Source organism: Pezoporus occidentalis, unplaced genomic scaffold, assembly GCF_034315485.1.
Source record: "Pezoporus occidentalis ecotype Australia unplaced genomic scaffold, CSIRO_AGI_Poc_V1 ctg101, whole genome shotgun sequence".
In the NCBI taxonomy this organism is placed as follows: Eukaryota; Metazoa; Chordata; class Aves; order Psittaciformes; family Psittacidae; genus Pezoporus; species Pezoporus occidentalis.
In genome coordinates, this window is record NW_026912791.1 from 1877665 (window position 1) to 1896524 (window position 18860).

Consider the following 18860-nt stretch of genomic DNA (forward strand, 5'->3'; position numbering starts at 1 on the left):
AAATTTACTTATTCATGTGCTTAGATTAGTATCTTTTGTAATGCTTATTAGGCAAATGAAGTAGCGTATTTTTTTCCATCAGCATTGTGATAAAGGATAGATTAAAAGAACACATGGCTAGCATGGCACTTTGTCAAGATATTTCTTCAGTGATACTCCAAAGAAGTATTTTGATCAAATTCTGTGTTACTAAATTAAGGAATGGTGAAAATTTTCACGAAATTGTATATTCCTTACCTGTGGGCAGTCTTTGATGTAGTGTCCCTTATTAAAGCAGAGGTGGCACAGGTAGTTAGGAGGTGGCCTCTTGCTAGGTTTTCTGGCTTCTGAAGAAAGGGATAGGTCAGAGAAATGCTCAGTGAGGGAGCTTAACCCATCCACAATGTTATTAAGTGAGCCATAAGGTGATGCACTCTTGTACAGACTGCTGCTCAGAGCCTGCAAAAGAAAAGAAAAAAGTCACATGAAACATAGTACTTTATTAAGGATTGCTATGAGACTGATCTGAGTAGGGGAAGGACAAAAATAGCAGAAAAAAAAAAAAAAAGCTTCTTGGTTTGTTGGGTTTTTTTGTTTGGGTTTTCTTTTTTTTTTCTGTTGGTTTTGGGTTTTTTTGATTAAGAATATGGCTCCATATTTAGGAGAGCAATATACAGGTCATTAATAAGGAGGCTTCACAAACACAGTGCAGTGGAGCTGGTCAACCCACTGCTGAGCAAACTACTGAGTTTGCCATGGTTCACTTAGTCCAACCTCTCCACTGAGCAACAACTGCTTTCTTCTGTTTGATCATACCACATTAGAATATGCAGTCAAAAAGCTGAAAGAAGAAACCACACAAGGGAATGGCTTTGTATTCAAAACTACTTGCATGAACAATACTGAAGTCAAGGAAAGGAAAAGAACACCAAGAAAAATGTAAAGTAATTTTTAATTTCCAATCTGGTTAATAATACAGTCAACACAGAGTCCCGTATTAAAACAATAACAAGAAACATTCAGATCAACATCTGTCTTGGATTTTCTAATGGGAAACCTGCTGTGATTTAAACATTTCCTGATAAAGAGTAAATACCTAGTTTTTGTACTTTACCTCAATAGGGTCTTCACTCTCAATCTGCAAATCAAAATCAAGAGCTCCTAATTTTCCATTCAGTAGCTTTGGAACAGCAGGAAACCCATAAACACCTAAGTAGCTAATCTCCCTAATGGAGATAACAAGGATTCATTTATTTTAATGTGTTAAGGCTCAAAAGAAATTGTGTAGTTGGAGTTTAAAAAGTAAATAATAAGCAGCTAAAAAAAAAAACCCAACATAATAATGAAAATCTGTAGAAACAGGACCAGCTATTGACAGTCCTCTCCACTCTGAAACGATGGGACACATTTCACAGGGTGTTTCTGTGTTAGGTCTGATACACCTCACAGTAATGCTATGTTCATGTAATTCTCCTGGCGTCAAAGAATTACTGCTTACGTATGGGAAAGTGAGGTAAGAAGTCCAGTATGTGCCTCTGGAGACCTTGTTTTTCAGTGCTGTTAAATCCCAATATTTCAGCAAAGTCTTCACATACGTCATATATGTTTATATATATATATATTGAAGGCATGCATTGGAATTGATTTAGAGTTTGTGAAATATATCTGAAATGGAATTACATCTATTTCAGAGATCTCAAACATTCAGGATGTCTGCAGAGCCAGTGTGTTTTCTTGGCGACTGTCATATGCCAGCAGAATCATACTGAAGCTCTAGGTACAATTATCTGGATGAGTCCCATCTATCGCTGATTCCCATCCCACTGCAGCTGGTGTACACCACAAATAAGAATTCAGCCTAAGTGGCAGGCCACCACCATACAGATAATAATCCACTTCACCCACCCTTACGACAGTCAACCAGAACATGCTGAGCTTTGCTAACCCTTTCTTATGAAGCTGAAGCTGGTACAGATGAGCAGGATCAGTTCAAAGAGCAACAAAGTAGATGCTGATCTCATGGGCAGGGTTAGGACTTCACACACCACTGAAATGCTCATCATTTTACTCCCAGCACAGCATAATTCTGTGCTGGTGCAAGATGTTCTGGCTGCTGAGAGGAGAATCAGCCACTTTATTTCAGGGGTTAAACCCACAGATTTTAAAAGGAAAAGCTATTGAAAAAACTAACAAAAAGGTTTTAGCTGCTTTAGCCATCAAGCAACAGAAGATACTTCCAACAGTCACTGGAATTTATTTTCTAGGATTTACTGGACACATTGGAATGAGACATTCTTGGCATCAAATTGTTAAAAGGAAGGGGAAGTGCTATGGATGCCAAAATAGCATTAATTAAGGGTCTTCAAGAAGTTCTTGTCTCCCTAGGAGCCGCTTTCTTTCACATACACTTGGAATAATACAAAATCTTTCTTTTTAAAAAGAGCCCCTCTTGCCAAGAGATTCTTAAAGCACTTCACATGCATTACACCCACCAGTAACTTTGTAAATTCCCTGTTATCTGATTTTTATAGAAGGGTGGTGTATGGACACACAGAATGTGTGAAATCCCAAATTCTTTACCTATTGCTGAAATCTGGAACATACCCTGTGGATGTAGAATATGTAACTCCTGCCCATCAGGAGGCTACTACTTCTGCTCCCAGGACCAACCCAGTGACAAAACAAAACATATCTGTCTGCTGCCTTCAGTAGGCTTTGAATTGGACATGTGGCTTGCAATGGTGGCTATTTTCTTTTCTAGATATCCTTTACACTGAGCTATTACCCCCATTATAAGGGAGCAATTTGGCACCATGACCAACCCTTCTTGGCTATTTCAGGTGAATGCAAAAACATAAGGATTGTAATGACCACAGTTTTGCCCATTGTAAGCAAACCTTTACAAACTTTTGTTTGTTTTAACTATGGCAGCCAGAAGCTTTGTCAAAGGCCAGGATCCCATCAGACTGTGGGCTATACTGGCTCTAAATCATAATCTTAGCAGCCACCAACAGCTCTGTGGCCAAAGCATGACACACAGCTCTGAAAGTGGCACCTCGTTCAGCTGGCAAGGTATTTGTGCAATGCATGCCAAAGTTGGACATGCCAAAACATCCAGCCTACATACACTACCATGAAATACTTCCTTATAATCATAGAATAGTTAGGGTTGGAAAGGACCTTAAGATCATCTACTTCCAACCCCCCGGCCGTGAGCAGAGACACCTCGCACTAAACCATCTCACCCAAGGCTCTGTCCAACCTGGCCTTGACCACCAGGGATGGAGTATTCACAGCTTCCCTGGGCAGCCCATTACAGTGCCTCACCACCCTTACTTTAAAGAACTTACTCCTTATATCCAATCTAAACTTCCTCTGTTTAAGTTTTAACCTGTTACCCCTTGTCCTGTCACTACAGTCCCTAAGGAATAGTCCATCCTCCAGCATCCCTATAGCCCCCCTTCAGACACTGGAAGGCTGCTATGAGGTCTCCACACAGCCTTCTCTTCTCCAGGTTGAACAGCCCCAACTTTCTCAGCCTGTCTTCATACAGGAGGTGCTCCAGTCCCCTGATCATCCTCGTGGCCCTCCTCTGGACTTGTTCCAACAGTTCCATGTCCTTTTTATGTTGAGCACACCAGAACTGTACACAATACTCCAAGTGAGGTCTCATGAGAGCAGAGTAGAGGGGCAGGACCACCTCCTTCGACCTGCTGGTCATGCTCCTTTTGATGCAGCCCAGGATACGGTTGGCTTTCTGGGCTGAGAGTGCACACTGCCGGCTCATGTTCATTTTCTCATCAACCAACACCCACAAGTCCTTCTCCGCAGAGTTGCTCTGAATATAATAATCATCTTGAGGGCCAGTGTTCAAAAAGGAAAAGACACAAATATAACATCCCAGAAGATGACAGCAAAAGAGAAGATGGACACTGCCAACATCAGTGGTGTTTCAAAGAATAATGAATTCATTAGGGAAAATTCCTAGCCACTCCCAAGATGCAGCCGATCTCTCCTGCTATACAGTCAGGCAAACTACTTCAGCAGTTTCTGCCAATCTGACCTGGAAAATAGTCTTAAATCAATTTAACTCTGAGTCCATGTGAAAAACACATCAATCTGGCACTTAAAATATGCTATAAAGAGCACTGGCACAAATGGTGTTACATCCTGTTGCTAGCTGCGGAAATCTCCAGTTCTTCAGAAGGAGATGAGGAAAAAGCCATTCCAGAAAGCCAAGTTATATAACAAGGGTGGTGGTGGTGGGAAAGTTCAGCCCTGTCCCTGGAATCAAATAGTGAAAGCTCAGGAACATGTAATGAATGTGATGAAAACAAATTTAGTCCATTTTGTCTTTGTAGAAGACAAGCGGTGAATGAATATTGCTGAGATACATAAAATAGGTTGGGGTTTTTCCTATCTGGGGACCTTAACTGAGCAAATCAGCAATTCAACCCTTACTAAGTGTTTGCAGTGCTGCAAGGTGATTTTTAAGAAGGGCTCTGAACAAAACCTTGGAATTAGGTTCGCACTCTAAGGGGATGTCCAGGGAATGATCAGAACGACAGGAAGGTTGTTGATGGTCTCAGGCAGACACAGTAGAAAGGAAAACAGAGAGGAAGAGGGAAATGCATTTTCTAAATCATTCTGGTCTCAAGTATATTGGTACACATCTGGAAGGTTGCAGGGAGACTGTTCCTCCGATGATTTCCACCAAAAGCAATGACTATTCTGTGTTCACAGTGTGCCAGTAGCAAAGCTAAACCTTTATCTTTGAGAAGCAGATAACAAATAATACCTCTCAAATGGAGTCTCATTTTGAGCTGTAACAAGATGGAAAGGATTTGGCAGTGAAAGGGTTAGTATTCTCCAGAAGTTGAAAGACCACACTGCATGTCCTAATTACAAGGCTCATCAGGCCAGCTGCGATGAATTCAGGATTTCCTTATCTTTCTGTATAGGGGGATGATAGGGGGTCTGGTGGTAAAACTTCGAAACTGGCTGGCTGGGGAGTTTCAGCTGATGATGTAAGTTTGTTTGTCCTTCCTATGAAACTTGTCGACTTAGCTGAATGTGAACTAAACCGAAAATCTGGTATTGTAATTTCTGAAAGTAACCTCTCTGCTTAGTAGATCTATAAACTCTATCTGTTGGTGGTGTTGGGAAGCAGGGCTTCCTTTGTTACTTGTTTGCTGTTTCCAGTTAAAGGGCACGTAATCTATGAGGCTGCAGTGTGGTCCTTTGTGAAAGAGGCAACTATTGTCTTCTATAGCTTAGTTACTCTGATTTCCAGTTGGGTAACACATGTGAGTGACTCAAGAGTTCCAGCATCTTGCTCACCTCTAAGAAATTCCTAGTTAAGTGAATGATTTGGCAAATACTCTTGATCCTCTTGCCTAGTGCCTGCCTTTCAAAGATGGCTTTTGTGCCTGATGTGCCAAGAGGGTGGGTAAGAAAATTCTGAAACAGAATTTATCTCTTCAGCTTCTTTTTTACCAATGGCTAATGTTCAAAATAAAGACAATGGTACTGGTAGGAATATGCAATGAAACATTTGAGCAAATAGGTGGTAAGTCTTACTTTTCAAGTATGAGCACCAGTTACCTGAACCTAGAATGACCTATGCTGGTTGATAAGGTTTATAGCCTGCATGTGGCTAGTACATTTGTTTGGTGGTCTGTAAGATAGTATGATTTCTGCTAGTGATTCTCTCCATGTTTGTTTTAATTGCACATACTGAAATGAGGTCCTGCAACATTCCAATATTCCTATAACATATTCCAGTCATCAATTCTTCCACTACATGAAACAGTCTGTAATTGAAAAGTGATGAGTAAAGAAATCCTGATGACTTATTTTTGCTTTAGTATGTTGCCAACCTAATAAAGCAAACAAAAATAAAGCAGTCTTAACTTCTAGAGTTGAGTTTAAGTTATCAGGCGCCATGGATGTTTGATGTTTGTTGGAAGAAGGAACTGGGTTGCCCTATCATCAGTGTGGGAAAAGTAAGGTTTTCATGTACTGTAAATTATAAACATTCTCCAGTCTGTGAAGTGTGTATGATGGTAACCAGACTAGCCATGCTAATTATTAGCCCTGCACTGAAATGTCAAAAGGTGCTTAAGTTATCAGCTTGGATTTTCATGAAGATAAGAACTGAGTAAATCCCTGTTCAGTGTCATGGATAAAACTCCAGGACAGACAAGTCATTATGCTCACTCAGTTGCTATTTCCATGTTGGAGGAGAGAGAAATCTGAAGCTACCCAAACAGAAATTCAGTGTCTTGTATGTGCTAATATGTAAAACTTAACTTGAGGGCCTACACCTGTCTTCTCTGCTAGTGCACCAAGGCTTGCTTTTGTCATGGGATTTATCTATGGGGCCATGTCGTACGTGTGAAAACACAACAGTTGCACCTGGAGATGATCTTATGAAGAGAAAAGCACTCAAATCTGTGATTTTTCTGTGCTTCAGCTCTTCGTAAGTGGCCAAATGCAGAATCAGTGATTACAGCCAACCCCAAAGCCTTCTGAAAACAGAGGGATTAAATGAAAATACTGTCATAAATTTAGCTGTTATTAATTTGAGTGCCAGAAGAAATGGAGAAGTTTAATTACCACGGCTGAAACGGAAACCCTCAAAAACTGCTCCTGTATGGCTTACATCTGCTTTCGCTTTTCTAGTAAATTATAAATACTTTTACAGAAACCAGTTTAAGAGTTTACGCAGTGACATTTTATCATTGGATAACTGCAAGCAAAGCTCATCACTTGGTGAAGAAAATGTTTGCCTGTAGGATGAAAAAAAAGACTTGGGTTTCTGTTTCCTTCTGAAGTCAATGTTTAAGTTAGCTGTAAAAAAAAAAAAAAAAAAAAAAAAAGGCCTTTGGGTTGACTTTAGTAAAATGTGAATTACTCAAGTTCCTCATCTAAAATACAGATAGACTACCCAAGTAAACCTTAATTAATACTTTCCTGGCTAGTTAGACTAGCCAAACATACTTTAATTCATCCTTCTTCTATAGGAGTTTTTAGATGAATACATGCTCATATTAAACTGCTAACATTAGTGCCTACTTCTAAATATTGTCAGATAAATGGCACTAGGACTTTCCTATTGCAGAAGCAATGTGTTAAGGAGACAACTACAAATGTGTCCTGACTTGCCAGTAGTTGTGAGGCAGGTGAATGGTAAGGTGATGAATCTTTAATCCAGGAGATCTATCTAATCTATTTATTCCAGATCTGACAGCTCACCTGGTTGTGGCTTCTTAGGCTGTAATTGCTCACTACTGCTGAGACTCTGCAGGACAGCAAATGGGTGCCACGCACTTCCCTGTATATGGCTGGTGTACCTTCAATTCACAGCAAGGTTTAAGAGCAAGGTATGCCACCATCTCGCTGTGTTGTAAATCCACTATCTCTAACATTTTGATCCAAAGCTTTCAATGAGTTTCACAAATCTTTGGATCTTAAAAAAAAAATATATATATAAAAAAAATGCTGCTCCCCATCTACTATACAGTGATATAGAAGTAAGAAAACACTGACAGTTAATAAGTTGATCAGTCATCATCTTCAGGCTTGCTGAGTCTCAGGTAGGCCTCTTGGCTCTCTGCTAGTACTGTGACCCTCTTTATTCCAGCCTCAAGGAAATGTTTGCTGTAGATCTCAGTGAGGACATTTACTTTACACAATGTATGGTAACCTCGCAAAAAAGCCTTTAATGGCAGATATGGAAAGGTGGGAAAGGAGAGGATAGAGATTTCCTCTGGTCGGAGGTACACGGTCTTGGAGGAACCTTCTAAATCTTGCACCAAGCTCTGCAGGGATCCTTTTCATCTGCTGAACAACTGCCCACTTACGTTAAAGAGAGGCTCTAACACATGAGCTCTATGTTAGGGACAACAGAGACCATCCATGATGTAAATTACTTTAACATCTCCACAGGAGCTTTCATTTCTCGCCCTGTCCCTCGACTGCCTGCAGCTGAGTGTCCCCAGGTTGCGGACTGCCAACCTCCCTGACCTTTGCAAGAGAGGGCTGCGGGAAGGGCCTCTGCCAGACACCTCAATCCCATTGCCTCCTCGCAGTGTAAAAAACAACCCTATTTTGTTGAGAAAGGGCTCTTAGACGAGGAGGAGGTTATGAAGGTTGTGTAGCATAAAGTGAGGGGAGAACAGATGGACATGTTTTGACCCCTGCACTCTCTGTTAACTTCTCTGTTTCCTGCAGGAAATCTTGTCTCAATCTGACCTGCAGTTTGAAAAACAAGAGTCGGGTTTCCTCTCATTTGGTGGGTCTTTTGACACTCCAAACGTAAGAAAAATAAGACCCGGAAATAGATATGTGCCTGTTCAAGACACACTTAGGAAAGCGTTTACCTCCTGTGCAGCTCTTGCATGATGAAAGGTTTTGCTAAGAAATGTCCATTTTGGGTTAGATTGAACTTTAAGTCTGAGACAGTTTTGTTTATATCATTTACATTCAGTAATGCCTTCTTGGCACAGAAACCTCTGCGATGGCTGCCAAGGTTTAAAAGAGGCAAAGCTAAGGTCGCTGTCAGAGGTAGAAACAATACATCATCTGCCCAGAATGGGCCCCTAGCAATGCGCTTAGGGCCTCAGTTCCTGCACTCATAGGAAGACAAAAACTTTTATTAAATTGAATATAGTGAGGAAAATAAATTATTTCCATGTACTAAATGACAGGCTGGAATTTCATTTTGTGAATCTAGCTTTTAAAGCTTTTATCTACTTTTAAAGCCACCCTTTTAATCAGTTGTGATACAGCACAGCCTGGTGTGATCCAAGCAAGTAAACCTAAAACTAAACACAATCTGCTTCAGATACATTATAACAATTGAGTAATCTGGTTTCCAAGTAGAATTAAGGATTTTTTTTCCAGGTTGGATCTGTTAGAGGAATGAATCTATTACTCTATTAATTTCAGTTACAATGTATGTTGGAGAAAGATATTTATAAGAACACCTTTCTTTCAAAGACCACTGGTGCTTGAATGCTCTTAAGAGTTCCTACTAATCCCCCATTTTCAGGATGCAATGATGGTACAATAGTTCCTTTGCTTTCTGTTCAACCACAGGTATCCACAGCCCTAATACATGCCACATAGATAGTTGCCTAGCAGGCTGACTTAGTGTGAAGAAATACAGGCCCTAACTCCCCTGTTTCAATTGCAATAAAGTTTAGAAACCTGGAACCTCTATGTTGGCAAGAAGAAAACCTATGGGAGTAAGCTGATCCCGTTAAAATGTTTGCTTGGTTGGCAGTTAGCTGTGAGAGATAAAAATATAGATTTCCAGATTCCCATGATCCTTCCAGGGTATTGCACTTGTGTTCATTCAAAAATGATGCCAAATCATGCCATGTGCAGGGAGTAGGTGTGGGTGGCTGTTTAATACAGCAGGAACGTATTTCTGCTTTGGGCATGAGAGCTCAAGTCCCGGACCATGAGTGCACTGGCTTCAAACTAAATCTGTAGAAATACAAGACGTATTTCCCAAGATACAGGTTTGGAAGACCAGGCAGCAGATCTCCTATCAGCAGCAGCTGAAAGAGCTAAGAAAAACAGCCTGCAAAAGCCTCCTTAAAATTCCTCATAGTCAAAGTATTGGACTTGTTAGCATTTACTTATACCAAAACATGAGATAGAAAGTAATGGGCTGGGTTTGTGACATGTTAAAACTTAAAAACCACCAAAACTCCCAACAGCTGTGCTGGCCTGGCTAGACAATGAGGGAGATGGACAAAGCCCAGGCCTTGTAACCCTGCATTTATTCTGCTTTCCTCAAGTCAGTCTGTGTATAATTTTAGGTTCTACTTTTAGTAGATCACAGATTGTCTGTAATGTTTCTCAGAATAAAAAATGACCTGCAGGAAAAAAAAGTGATCTAAGTTGTGACACTTATATCATCTGTCTGAATTATGTCAGCACTACTGTAAGATTTGAATAGCTTTGTAAAACTTAATCGGTTCCTTTGATCCACTATAACTTCTCTGGAACCCAGACAGAACCAAGGAAACTGCCATAAAGCAAAGACTTGCATTCTTCCCATTTAATTTAATCATTTCTTTGTGGCTTTCTAAAAGAGGAAGAAAGGCAGTTAAGGAGAGTGGCAAAATGGGCATCAGGCTGCTGGCAAGTGACCTGGCAAAAAGAAACTGAGGAGAGGTACAAATAGTAACTGTTGTATTTCAAGAAACCATTCAGAACCTTTAAGGTGATACCCAGTATCACTTTTATATACATTTATAGGTATGCATCAGGTTTAGATAAGAACATATTTGTTTTTGTTTCTAAGCAAATCATATTATCAGTATTATATGATTTAGCTTTGTAGTATCTATGCCTGCACCTTTCTGCAACTGCACTGTGTCATTGTTTTTCACTCTTAAATAGTATGGAAAAAATCCTCTGGTCTTATATTTAAATATTGCTTAAATCAAGAGTCAGAGACCTCTTAACGGCCCACTTAAACTCTGAATTAGAATTTTTTCTTTGCATTAATCCTCATCACTGACTGTCAGTAATGTGATCTTTTCTTCCAATTGTTTATTACTAAAGTAACAGGACCATTAATAAAAGTCGTTTGCTATCTTTCTTGTACAATTCCACAAAATCCCTAAACCAACCAACAATATTAAAAAAAAGGAGAGGGAGTGGGGCAAGATTGGCTTTTGGATAAAAGCAGCTTTGTTTATCTTTTGGTTATCCATTCATTCCATACACTTCATAAATGAAGCACAGCCTGGAGAAGAGAAGGTCCCAAGGACACCTTAAAGCTGACTTCAGTACCTAAAGGGGTCCTACAAGAAATCTGGAGAGGGATTTTTTACAAGGGCATGTAGGGATAAGACAAGGGGGAATGGCTCTAAACTGAAAAAGGGTAGATTTAGATTAGACATTAGGGAGAAATTGTTCATTATGAGGCTGGTGAGGCACTGGCACAGGTTGCCCAGAGAAGCTATGGCTGCCTCATCCCTGAAGAGTTCAAGGTCGGGTTGGACAGAGCTTTGAGCAACCTGGTTTAGTGGAAGGTATCCCCAGCCCTTGCAGAGGGGTTGGAAACAGATAATCTTTAAGGTCCCTTCCAACCCAAAACATTCTATGATTCTATGAAGTCAGACTTGATCGTCTGATTATTTTGTGCAATTCACTGGGAAAGGCTCTTCCCTTTCTGTTCTGAGTAACTGTGTCTGCAGAGCAAAAGAGATGGAGGGATGAAAAATCATCACTCAACACACAGTTGTATCACCCCTTTGTTTGGGTGACTTTGGATGGACGAAACTGTAAACACATAACTGGAACTGAAATCTGTATGTATAAAACTGTAACATGAATTCTACAGGCTTTTGCCTTCAGTTATGGCTTGGGGGGCTTTTTATGTGTATTGCTCATCAAGTTTTTCAAGACAATGGATGTAGGCATGAGACAGAAAGTGAATGCTGAATCTCTTCATAAGTTGTTTGCATAAATACAAAGTCTCAAGAGATTTAGAAGAATTGGTAATATTTTCAACTGATTAGGAAGAACACACATAATTGTCTTTTTTCTGCTGCTAGCTTTTTGGGTTTTGGGTTTTTGGTTCTTTTTTTTACTTGTCAAAAAGAACAGTCAAAAAGAATAGTAAAGCACAAAACCTATATTCCTCTTCTGGAAGACTTGATTTAAGTTCAGCAATTAATATTTTAGCTTTTGCCAGCTTTCCAAACATGGTTCAGCTTTTGACATGATAGTAAGTAGCCGCAGAAGACTATGGTGGGTAATACTTTTGTTGCTGTAAACTAGTGTAAGCATGTAAACTAGTGTAAGCTAGAGGTAATGCAGGTGTGCTGCAGAGCTACAGTGGTATTTGCTTAGGTGTGGGGAAGGTAAGGAAGCAACAAAAGAGGCTCTAGCTGCTGGAGTATAACTTTGACATACCTTCTCTTTGTATTTCTGGGAGCTTTCTGCTATTCTTACTTGGGTAATGAAGCCTGTGCAAAAGCAACATAACTGTATTTAGAGTACTTGCCTGAGAGAATCAAGCTCTTGTGTATTCCCTTCTGCAATCAAATAGCTATTGGGTAATTTAGCCTCAGTGACAAGAATAAGAAAGGTATCTGCCATATGCAGCCCACAGCCACAATCCTAGAGAGTCGAGAAGTCTAAATCCATGCCTAGGGGATACAAAGAGGATACAAATAGAAGAGTGTAATTTGTATGATAACTTGAGTTTCTCACTTATACAAAATACAGATTCCAATTCCTGCGGTATGTTCACTTATGGTTGTTTTTTTCTTCCCTGGCAAAAAGGGGTGTTTTCTAAAGACAGAATTAGCAAAGCAGGAGGCCATGGATGCAGAAATAAAAACAGGAAGCAAAAAAGAATGCTTCTAGATTTTAAAACCCTCAAAATTTTGCATTTTAAATCACACATCCAACTGGAATTGGAAATAGAGTAGTTGTTACCCCCAAATACCTGTAAGAGGATCTGACTGTTTGAGTCCAGAATAGAGAGTGGGCTCTGAAAGCTGCACTTTGTGTGACGAGGCAATATCGTCAAAAGGGCTGTAGAGCTGGCTGTGTGGGAGGATGGAGGAGGCCGATGCTGCCAAGATCCCCAAATGCACGTTGTCTTCTGACTAACAGAGATTCAGCTCCCTGGAATTTCTTACAAGGACCAGTAAGAGAGCTGACATTTAACTTCTTGAAAAGCAGTTTAAAAAGAGCTGACTGGCACTTCAAGTATCCACAAAATATCTGTAATGTACAATCACCTTGAGGCAGAAAGCACAAGTTCCCCCAACACGGCAATAGCCCAGCAATTCCTTTTTCAGTTGAAGTTGTAGAAGGATGAGGGCACTGAAATTTTAGTATTCACATGAATAGTGAGAAAAATGAAAATGAGATCAATCAAGTAATAATCACTATTACTAACGGATACCTTCATGTACTGCAGGCAGCCTGTACACTGCACTACTCTGACTGTCAATAACTATTCTGAAATAAGAGTAGATAATACTGCGGTTGTTTAGATTGCAAGTGAGAAGCAAGAAGTCCTGGCTGCAGTGCTGAGCACATTAAGCACTCTGTGGATCATATATACTCTCTGTGTTAGAATAACTAATAATATTCCACAAAACAAACGGAATCGGAAATATTTTGGAGCATATGGCAATTTCTGCTAATCTGCATCTCCATTGTATCTGCCCTAGGACCCTACTGGTGGTGAGCACTTCTTGCCAAGTGTTTTGTTCTCTCTTTTAAATCTTTTAATCATGGCTGTACTCAGAGATATGACCATTAAGTGGGTCAATGACCTGATCTTGTACGGCAGTCCCTGTACTGTTCTGATACTACAAGAATGATGAATCTTGTCATCATCCTTCAAATTAATTCACCTAGGCTAAGTATCAGCTCTTTTCTTAACAAGTATCAGGCTAGTGCGTATTCCTCTAATTCTATCAAAGACAGATAGAAACCAAGTTTGATATAAAATGTATTTTTTTGTAGAAATGCCAAGTTGCTTCTGTATACTTTTGTTCTTGACAGTGTTTCATGGGATTTTGTTGTTGTCATTAATATATGAATGTCACTGTCATACCAACTTTTTTTGGGAAGCTTCCTGATAAGTGCTACCTATCCCAGTGCTGCAGACCTGCTTCTGTTTCACAGAGGTTGGAATTTTATTTTCCACGGTACATGCTGGTTTTGGTTGTTGTTTTTTTTTTATTTAATTCTGCAAAACTGCATTTCTGAGTGACCTTGCACCTTACTATAGTGAACTGAACTAGCCCATGTTCTCTCATTCCCAGTTAGTTCCCCATTTGCCTATAAGGCCTGGACCTGGAAGTTCCTGAGTCAGAAACATGAATTACTTCTTGAAAACAGTGATTATTTTCTAATCTAGTATATGCAGTTATTTGTGTTTAAATAAGATCTGCTTTAGATCCCGAAAGTAGCTGCCATAGAGGTTTCTGGAAGGAATTCTCTTGAAAGACACACAGAGTATTGCACATGGTCAAAGAATTCATTAGGACACAGGCTCCTTCTCTTGTGTAAATACTGGCTTCTGCCAGAATTACCACTCTGGGTTCAAAGAACCAAGTTTGATTGCTATAATATGGTAATTCCTAGTAACTGGTTGCTGTCTCTTCTTGACTGAAGAAAGCATTGATCTGGTAGGATGCCTACTGTGAGTATAGAAACATACCATATGAGTCTCTTACACCCTTATTCTAGGTTTCTCAATTATAACACTCAATGACACAAAGCCACAGTTACCTGGCTCTGTCTCAAATACATTAAATCCCCTGTAACCAGCCCCACAACAAAACCTCAAATATTTGGCTCTGATGGATGGTGTTATAATGAGGGTGGAGTTCAGTTCAATAGCCAATTTAATGCATCTTAATGTTATAACATGCTTTCGTTTCATATCTAGGACAATAAAAGCTGCAGTAAAGTTTTGTTTAAAGCAGGTCTGTTTTGCAAAATGAGTCTTGCATATGGAACAAAACACTCATTGTTGCTTTACTGTTTAAACCTTTATTATTGCTTTTTTTCCTTGTACAATGGGCTTTTATGCACCAAACAGCTGTGTTCATCATGTTTATTTAGAAGGCGTCCATTGTAGTGGAAAAAGCCTGGAGGACAAAAATCTTGGTGAAGTGCAAGACTACTCTGTGGGTGCTGGCACTTTCGAGGTTTTTTCTGTCCAGTTGCTTTGGTCAGCATGCAAGTCACATACACAGGCACTGCCATGCAGACTTGCAAACCCTGTATAATAGCAACTTTTCACAAGTGCTGCCTCTTGTTCCAAGTGCTCTCCTCCAGAAATTTTCAATTGCAATGTAATGTACAGGACGCACGACTATTTTATACCCTATGATCCTATCATTTCTCAATCTGTTGCTATTTTGGCTGCTCATTAGATCACTTTCTAAATATTGTGTACAGCTATGTGTCAATCATTGTCACAGCTCAACTCCAGGCTAAGCCAACCCAGGACAAAACTGGGAGGGAAAAAAAAAATGCCAACCAAAGCAAGCACTGTGTAGAAAACAGTCAACAGTTTAACTGTGGAAAGCTATGTGTTGTTCCAAAGATAGCATAAGCCCACTATAGCATAAGCAGCATACAATACTAATGTTCCCCAAAATAATTTTATGCATTTGAAATACGTAGTGTATACCCAATGGCATCTGCAAATAAACAAATGTTAGCATCTCGAGAATTAAGTGCATGACACTTCTAAGTGACTCCTGCCAGAAAACCAGCCTAGTTTCCAGGCTTTGGAAAGAACGGAGCATCAAACATACTGACACACCTTTTTTTGAGCAACAGTATTTCTAATGCCTTCTAAACCCTTGAAGGAAAGCTGCTGTATAAGCAGGCAGCATTAGCCTATGCAACTAAAGGGTCCCCTGCTTTCCTCAGGGTATATCCATCAGGGGAAATGCATTCCCATGCCATACGAGATGGGTGCCTCTTTCCCTCTTTTCAGGTTACCCTGTATTAATACACAGTTCAGGTAAAGACTGGAAACACAGAAGTGTCTCTGTTGGCCACTTAGTGAATGCTATTGTTGTGACAAGCTGGAAAATGAACTGGAGCAAACTAACATGCTTGATCTTTTAAAAATATTACAATATCTGTATAGAATGAAACGAGTCTTTATTTCCTGAGCGGTGAATGCTGTAGGCTTGCTATAGACCTCGCATTCTCAGCTGTTGTCATTCATGTGCCTCGCAAAAGTGGAATGAGGTTAAAAAGAGCAGAATAAAGTTGCATCCATACAACTCATGGATGATAGGAATCCATACAGAAATGCATCAGCTAAAGCTAGTGTTGGCATCCAAAAGGAGCGTGGCTGGGTGAGGCTGCAAAGGGGCTAACTGCTCAGAGCTGAGGCTGAAACAGGGGCATACCAAGGAAAAGATTTTCCAGAAAGAAGGAGAAAAGTTCTGGAGGGAAAATGGAAAGAAATGTGAGCCAAATGGAGAGAGTGTGACAAAAGGATTAGCCCTACTTGCAAAGAGTATAGTAGAAGCAGAAAACTAACTTGGGGGGAAGACAATTTAAGAAAACTGTTTCTCAAGAGACTGTCTCAAAGGCTTCCTGAATGCAGCCTCCATTTACTTTTTTCTTTCCTTTTTCTCCCAAGAAGAAAAAGAACCCGCTGTGAGCACAATGTGTTCTAACTTGGAACAAACACAGACTTGAGCAGGGTCCCAATCTGGAGAGCCCATGCAGGCCAAACTCCGGGCATCTTGTCACTACCTGCGCACCACAAAGCTTATAAGCCAAGCAGAAAGGTGCAAATTTGCTATCAACAGGTAGGTAGCCAGAAGTTTAAATTACACTGCCTGATCGCCTTTTTGCAAAATCAATGTACTTGGTAAGTCTGCGTGGTTTTAAACTGGGTATGTTATGTTGTGCTTAATAAGGTTGGGTACACCAGACTGAATGGATCTTGAACTACATACTTCCAAAAATAGTGTCTGAGTGTGGATGCACTTTGTGAAATTCTTAAGAAAGAATTTCTAATTAAGGAAAAAAGAATGTGTATATATAACTCAGGCTCTTAACTGCTAACAGCTATAACACCAGAGCAGTTGGGGAATTTGATTTGTTTTTAATTAACAACCCTGTACCTTTGCTGACAGAACAGGAATGTGTATTTTGACTGAGAACACTTCTTAAACCTCAACATAAATGGCACTGAGAGAACTTCTGTGGGAAGAGCCAGGGCAGGCTGGATGCATAGTCCATCTAACCCGTGTCAAGTGGAGGCACTGCTGAATGCCTTCAGCAAGAGTCCCATGGTAGGGAATAAATGTGTTGTTGCATCTCTTCTGGAGAGGTTATGAGTTATGGTGTTCAAGGTGCCACCTCGCCTATCCCCACACACGTGAAATACCTCCAATGCAGAAGTGCTTGACCTCAACAACTTCCTGTGACAGGGAGTTCCACAGTGAATTGTCTTTGCATACCCTAGTTTTTTTAGCCTCGTTCCCTTTGGTTTCATTTAGTCTTATTCTTGTGTTATGAAATGTGTGCAAAACTTCTTTTCACTGTTTTTGTCACGTTCCCTTTCCACTAGTGCTGGTCTCTGATCTCTCTTAAGCTATGTATATTCTTTATATTCAGCTTTTAAAGTATCACTTTGTGGAGAAATATAAAGGGGGCGGGTGGAATTTCTGTACGTTCTGACGGATGTGGCACTGTTTTTGTGTGTCCCCCGTCCCTCTGGCAAGGGAAACCGGTGTAACCATTGACCAGACTGTCAACACGGGCGCCCCTCGCCGCTCGCCGGCTGCGGGAGGAGGCGGCGACGGGCGGCCTCGCCAATGCCGCTCCGGCAGCGGCGGCTCGCCCCGGCCCGGCCGCCGGCCCGTTAGCGGGACGGGCGCTGCCACCAGCGCCGAGGGGCCGGGGCTGGCGGAGCGGGAGCGCGCTTCGGCGGGGCGGAAGGCTCGAGGAGGGAAGCGGCTGGGAGCGGGTCTGCCCAGTCCCGCCGGCGCGCTCGGTCCCGGCCAGGGGGAGGCGGGGGAAAGCTGCCGGGGCATCATGGCGGTTGTGGCCCGGGGGTGGGGGCCGGGGTCAGCGGGCCGGGGGCTGCACCGGGTGGCGGCGGCGGGGACTCACCTCGCTCCGCTGGAGCTGGAAGAAGCTGTTGAGATAGCTGGAGCTGAGCGAGGAGCCCAGCTCCGGGGTGCTCTTGGTGTAGCCGAGGTCAGGGTGCTGGGACGAGGAGGGCTCGGGTCTAAAGGCATCGAAGGCGCTGGCCTGGTGCGTGTCTTGCAGCGAGAGATAGACCCAGTTGAGGAGCTGGGCGGGCTGGTAGACGGACGCGGCGCTGGTGTCGATGGTTGACAACAAGCTCATCTTTGCCCCCGGGCTCTGCCGGCGGCGGCTGTCCCCGCGGTGCCGCTCCCCCTCCCCGCGCTCCGGCCGGCGCCTCTTTTCCGTCCCTGCCCGGCGTGCTTCCTCTTCGCCGCCCGCAGGAGAGGAGAGGACCGGGGTCTCGCTGCCGGGCCCCGCTCCGCTCTCGCTCCCCCTAAGGCCGGCGGCGCCCGCACAGCGCTCCGCGCAGCATAGGCATTGCTGCTGCTGCCGCCCACGAGCTCCGCAGAAAACTTTCTGCGCTCAACCCTCCCTCCCCGCCCGGCCGCTGCCTGCCCCGCTATCTGTCTTTATTCCCACTCGGGCAGGCAGCAGCGGCGAGGGAGGGGCTGCCGGCGCTCCGGCCGCGGCGCCGCGCCCCCATACGCCTCCCGCCCGCCGCGGGGGTGCAGGGGGCGGGTGGTGGCTGTGGGTGCACGGGAGTCCCGGCGCCGCCCCCCGCCCTCCCGGGCTCCGTGAGCGCACATGTGTGGGTACGTGTGTGGGTACAGGCGGTGTCCCCAGGCCGCTGGCCGGGGGGTGTCCCCGGGCCGCTGGCGGCTCGCCCGCCTGGTTTGCGTCGCTCGCTCCCCGGCCTTCCTTTTCCTTCTTCCTGATGATTTTTACGCCAAACACGCTCAAAGCCCTCCCCAGGGCTTCTCTCGGGGCCGCTTCGCGGCTGTTTTTAACTCCGCGAGTTTCGCTCGGTACCTCGTCAGCTTGCCCTCGCTTAAAACTGTCCTTTTCTGGGTTTTGCCCGTGCTAGGAGCTCGTCGTAATCTGAGGTTCCTTCTCACTGCCAGAGCTCCAGGTTTACGAAGGCTTGCTCGGTCACTGAGGTTGTGCCAAGCCTTGCAGTTAGGGTTTCCCAAATAAGGCAGGCAAGCGGCGTGATGTTCCCTTTGAAATCCATCTAGGTAGCCCTGGCGCAGGCTCTTGGGGAGCCTAGCTGCGGTAGGATCCTCTGGAGTTAAAGCTGAATAGGCCTTGTA

The 18860-nt window shown here is 42.7% G+C and overlaps 1 protein-coding gene across 1 annotated transcript in view; it reads right to left on the reverse strand.

The window, feature by feature from the left end:
* ZCCHC24 (zinc finger CCHC-type containing 24) overlaps nt 1–18190 on the reverse strand; it is a 111284-nt gene extending 93094 nt beyond the window's left edge. The window contains exons 1-2 of the mRNA XM_062613498.1: nt 17632–18190; nt 238–438 (exon numbers count right to left, since the gene is read on the reverse strand). Coding sequence (XP_062469482.1) covers nt 238–438; nt 17632–17871 — 441 coding nt within the window. The 5' untranslated portion in view covers nt 17872–18190. The remainder of the gene's footprint in view (nt 1–237; nt 439–17631) is intronic.
* Nucleotides 18191–18860: the final 670 nt, after the last annotated feature.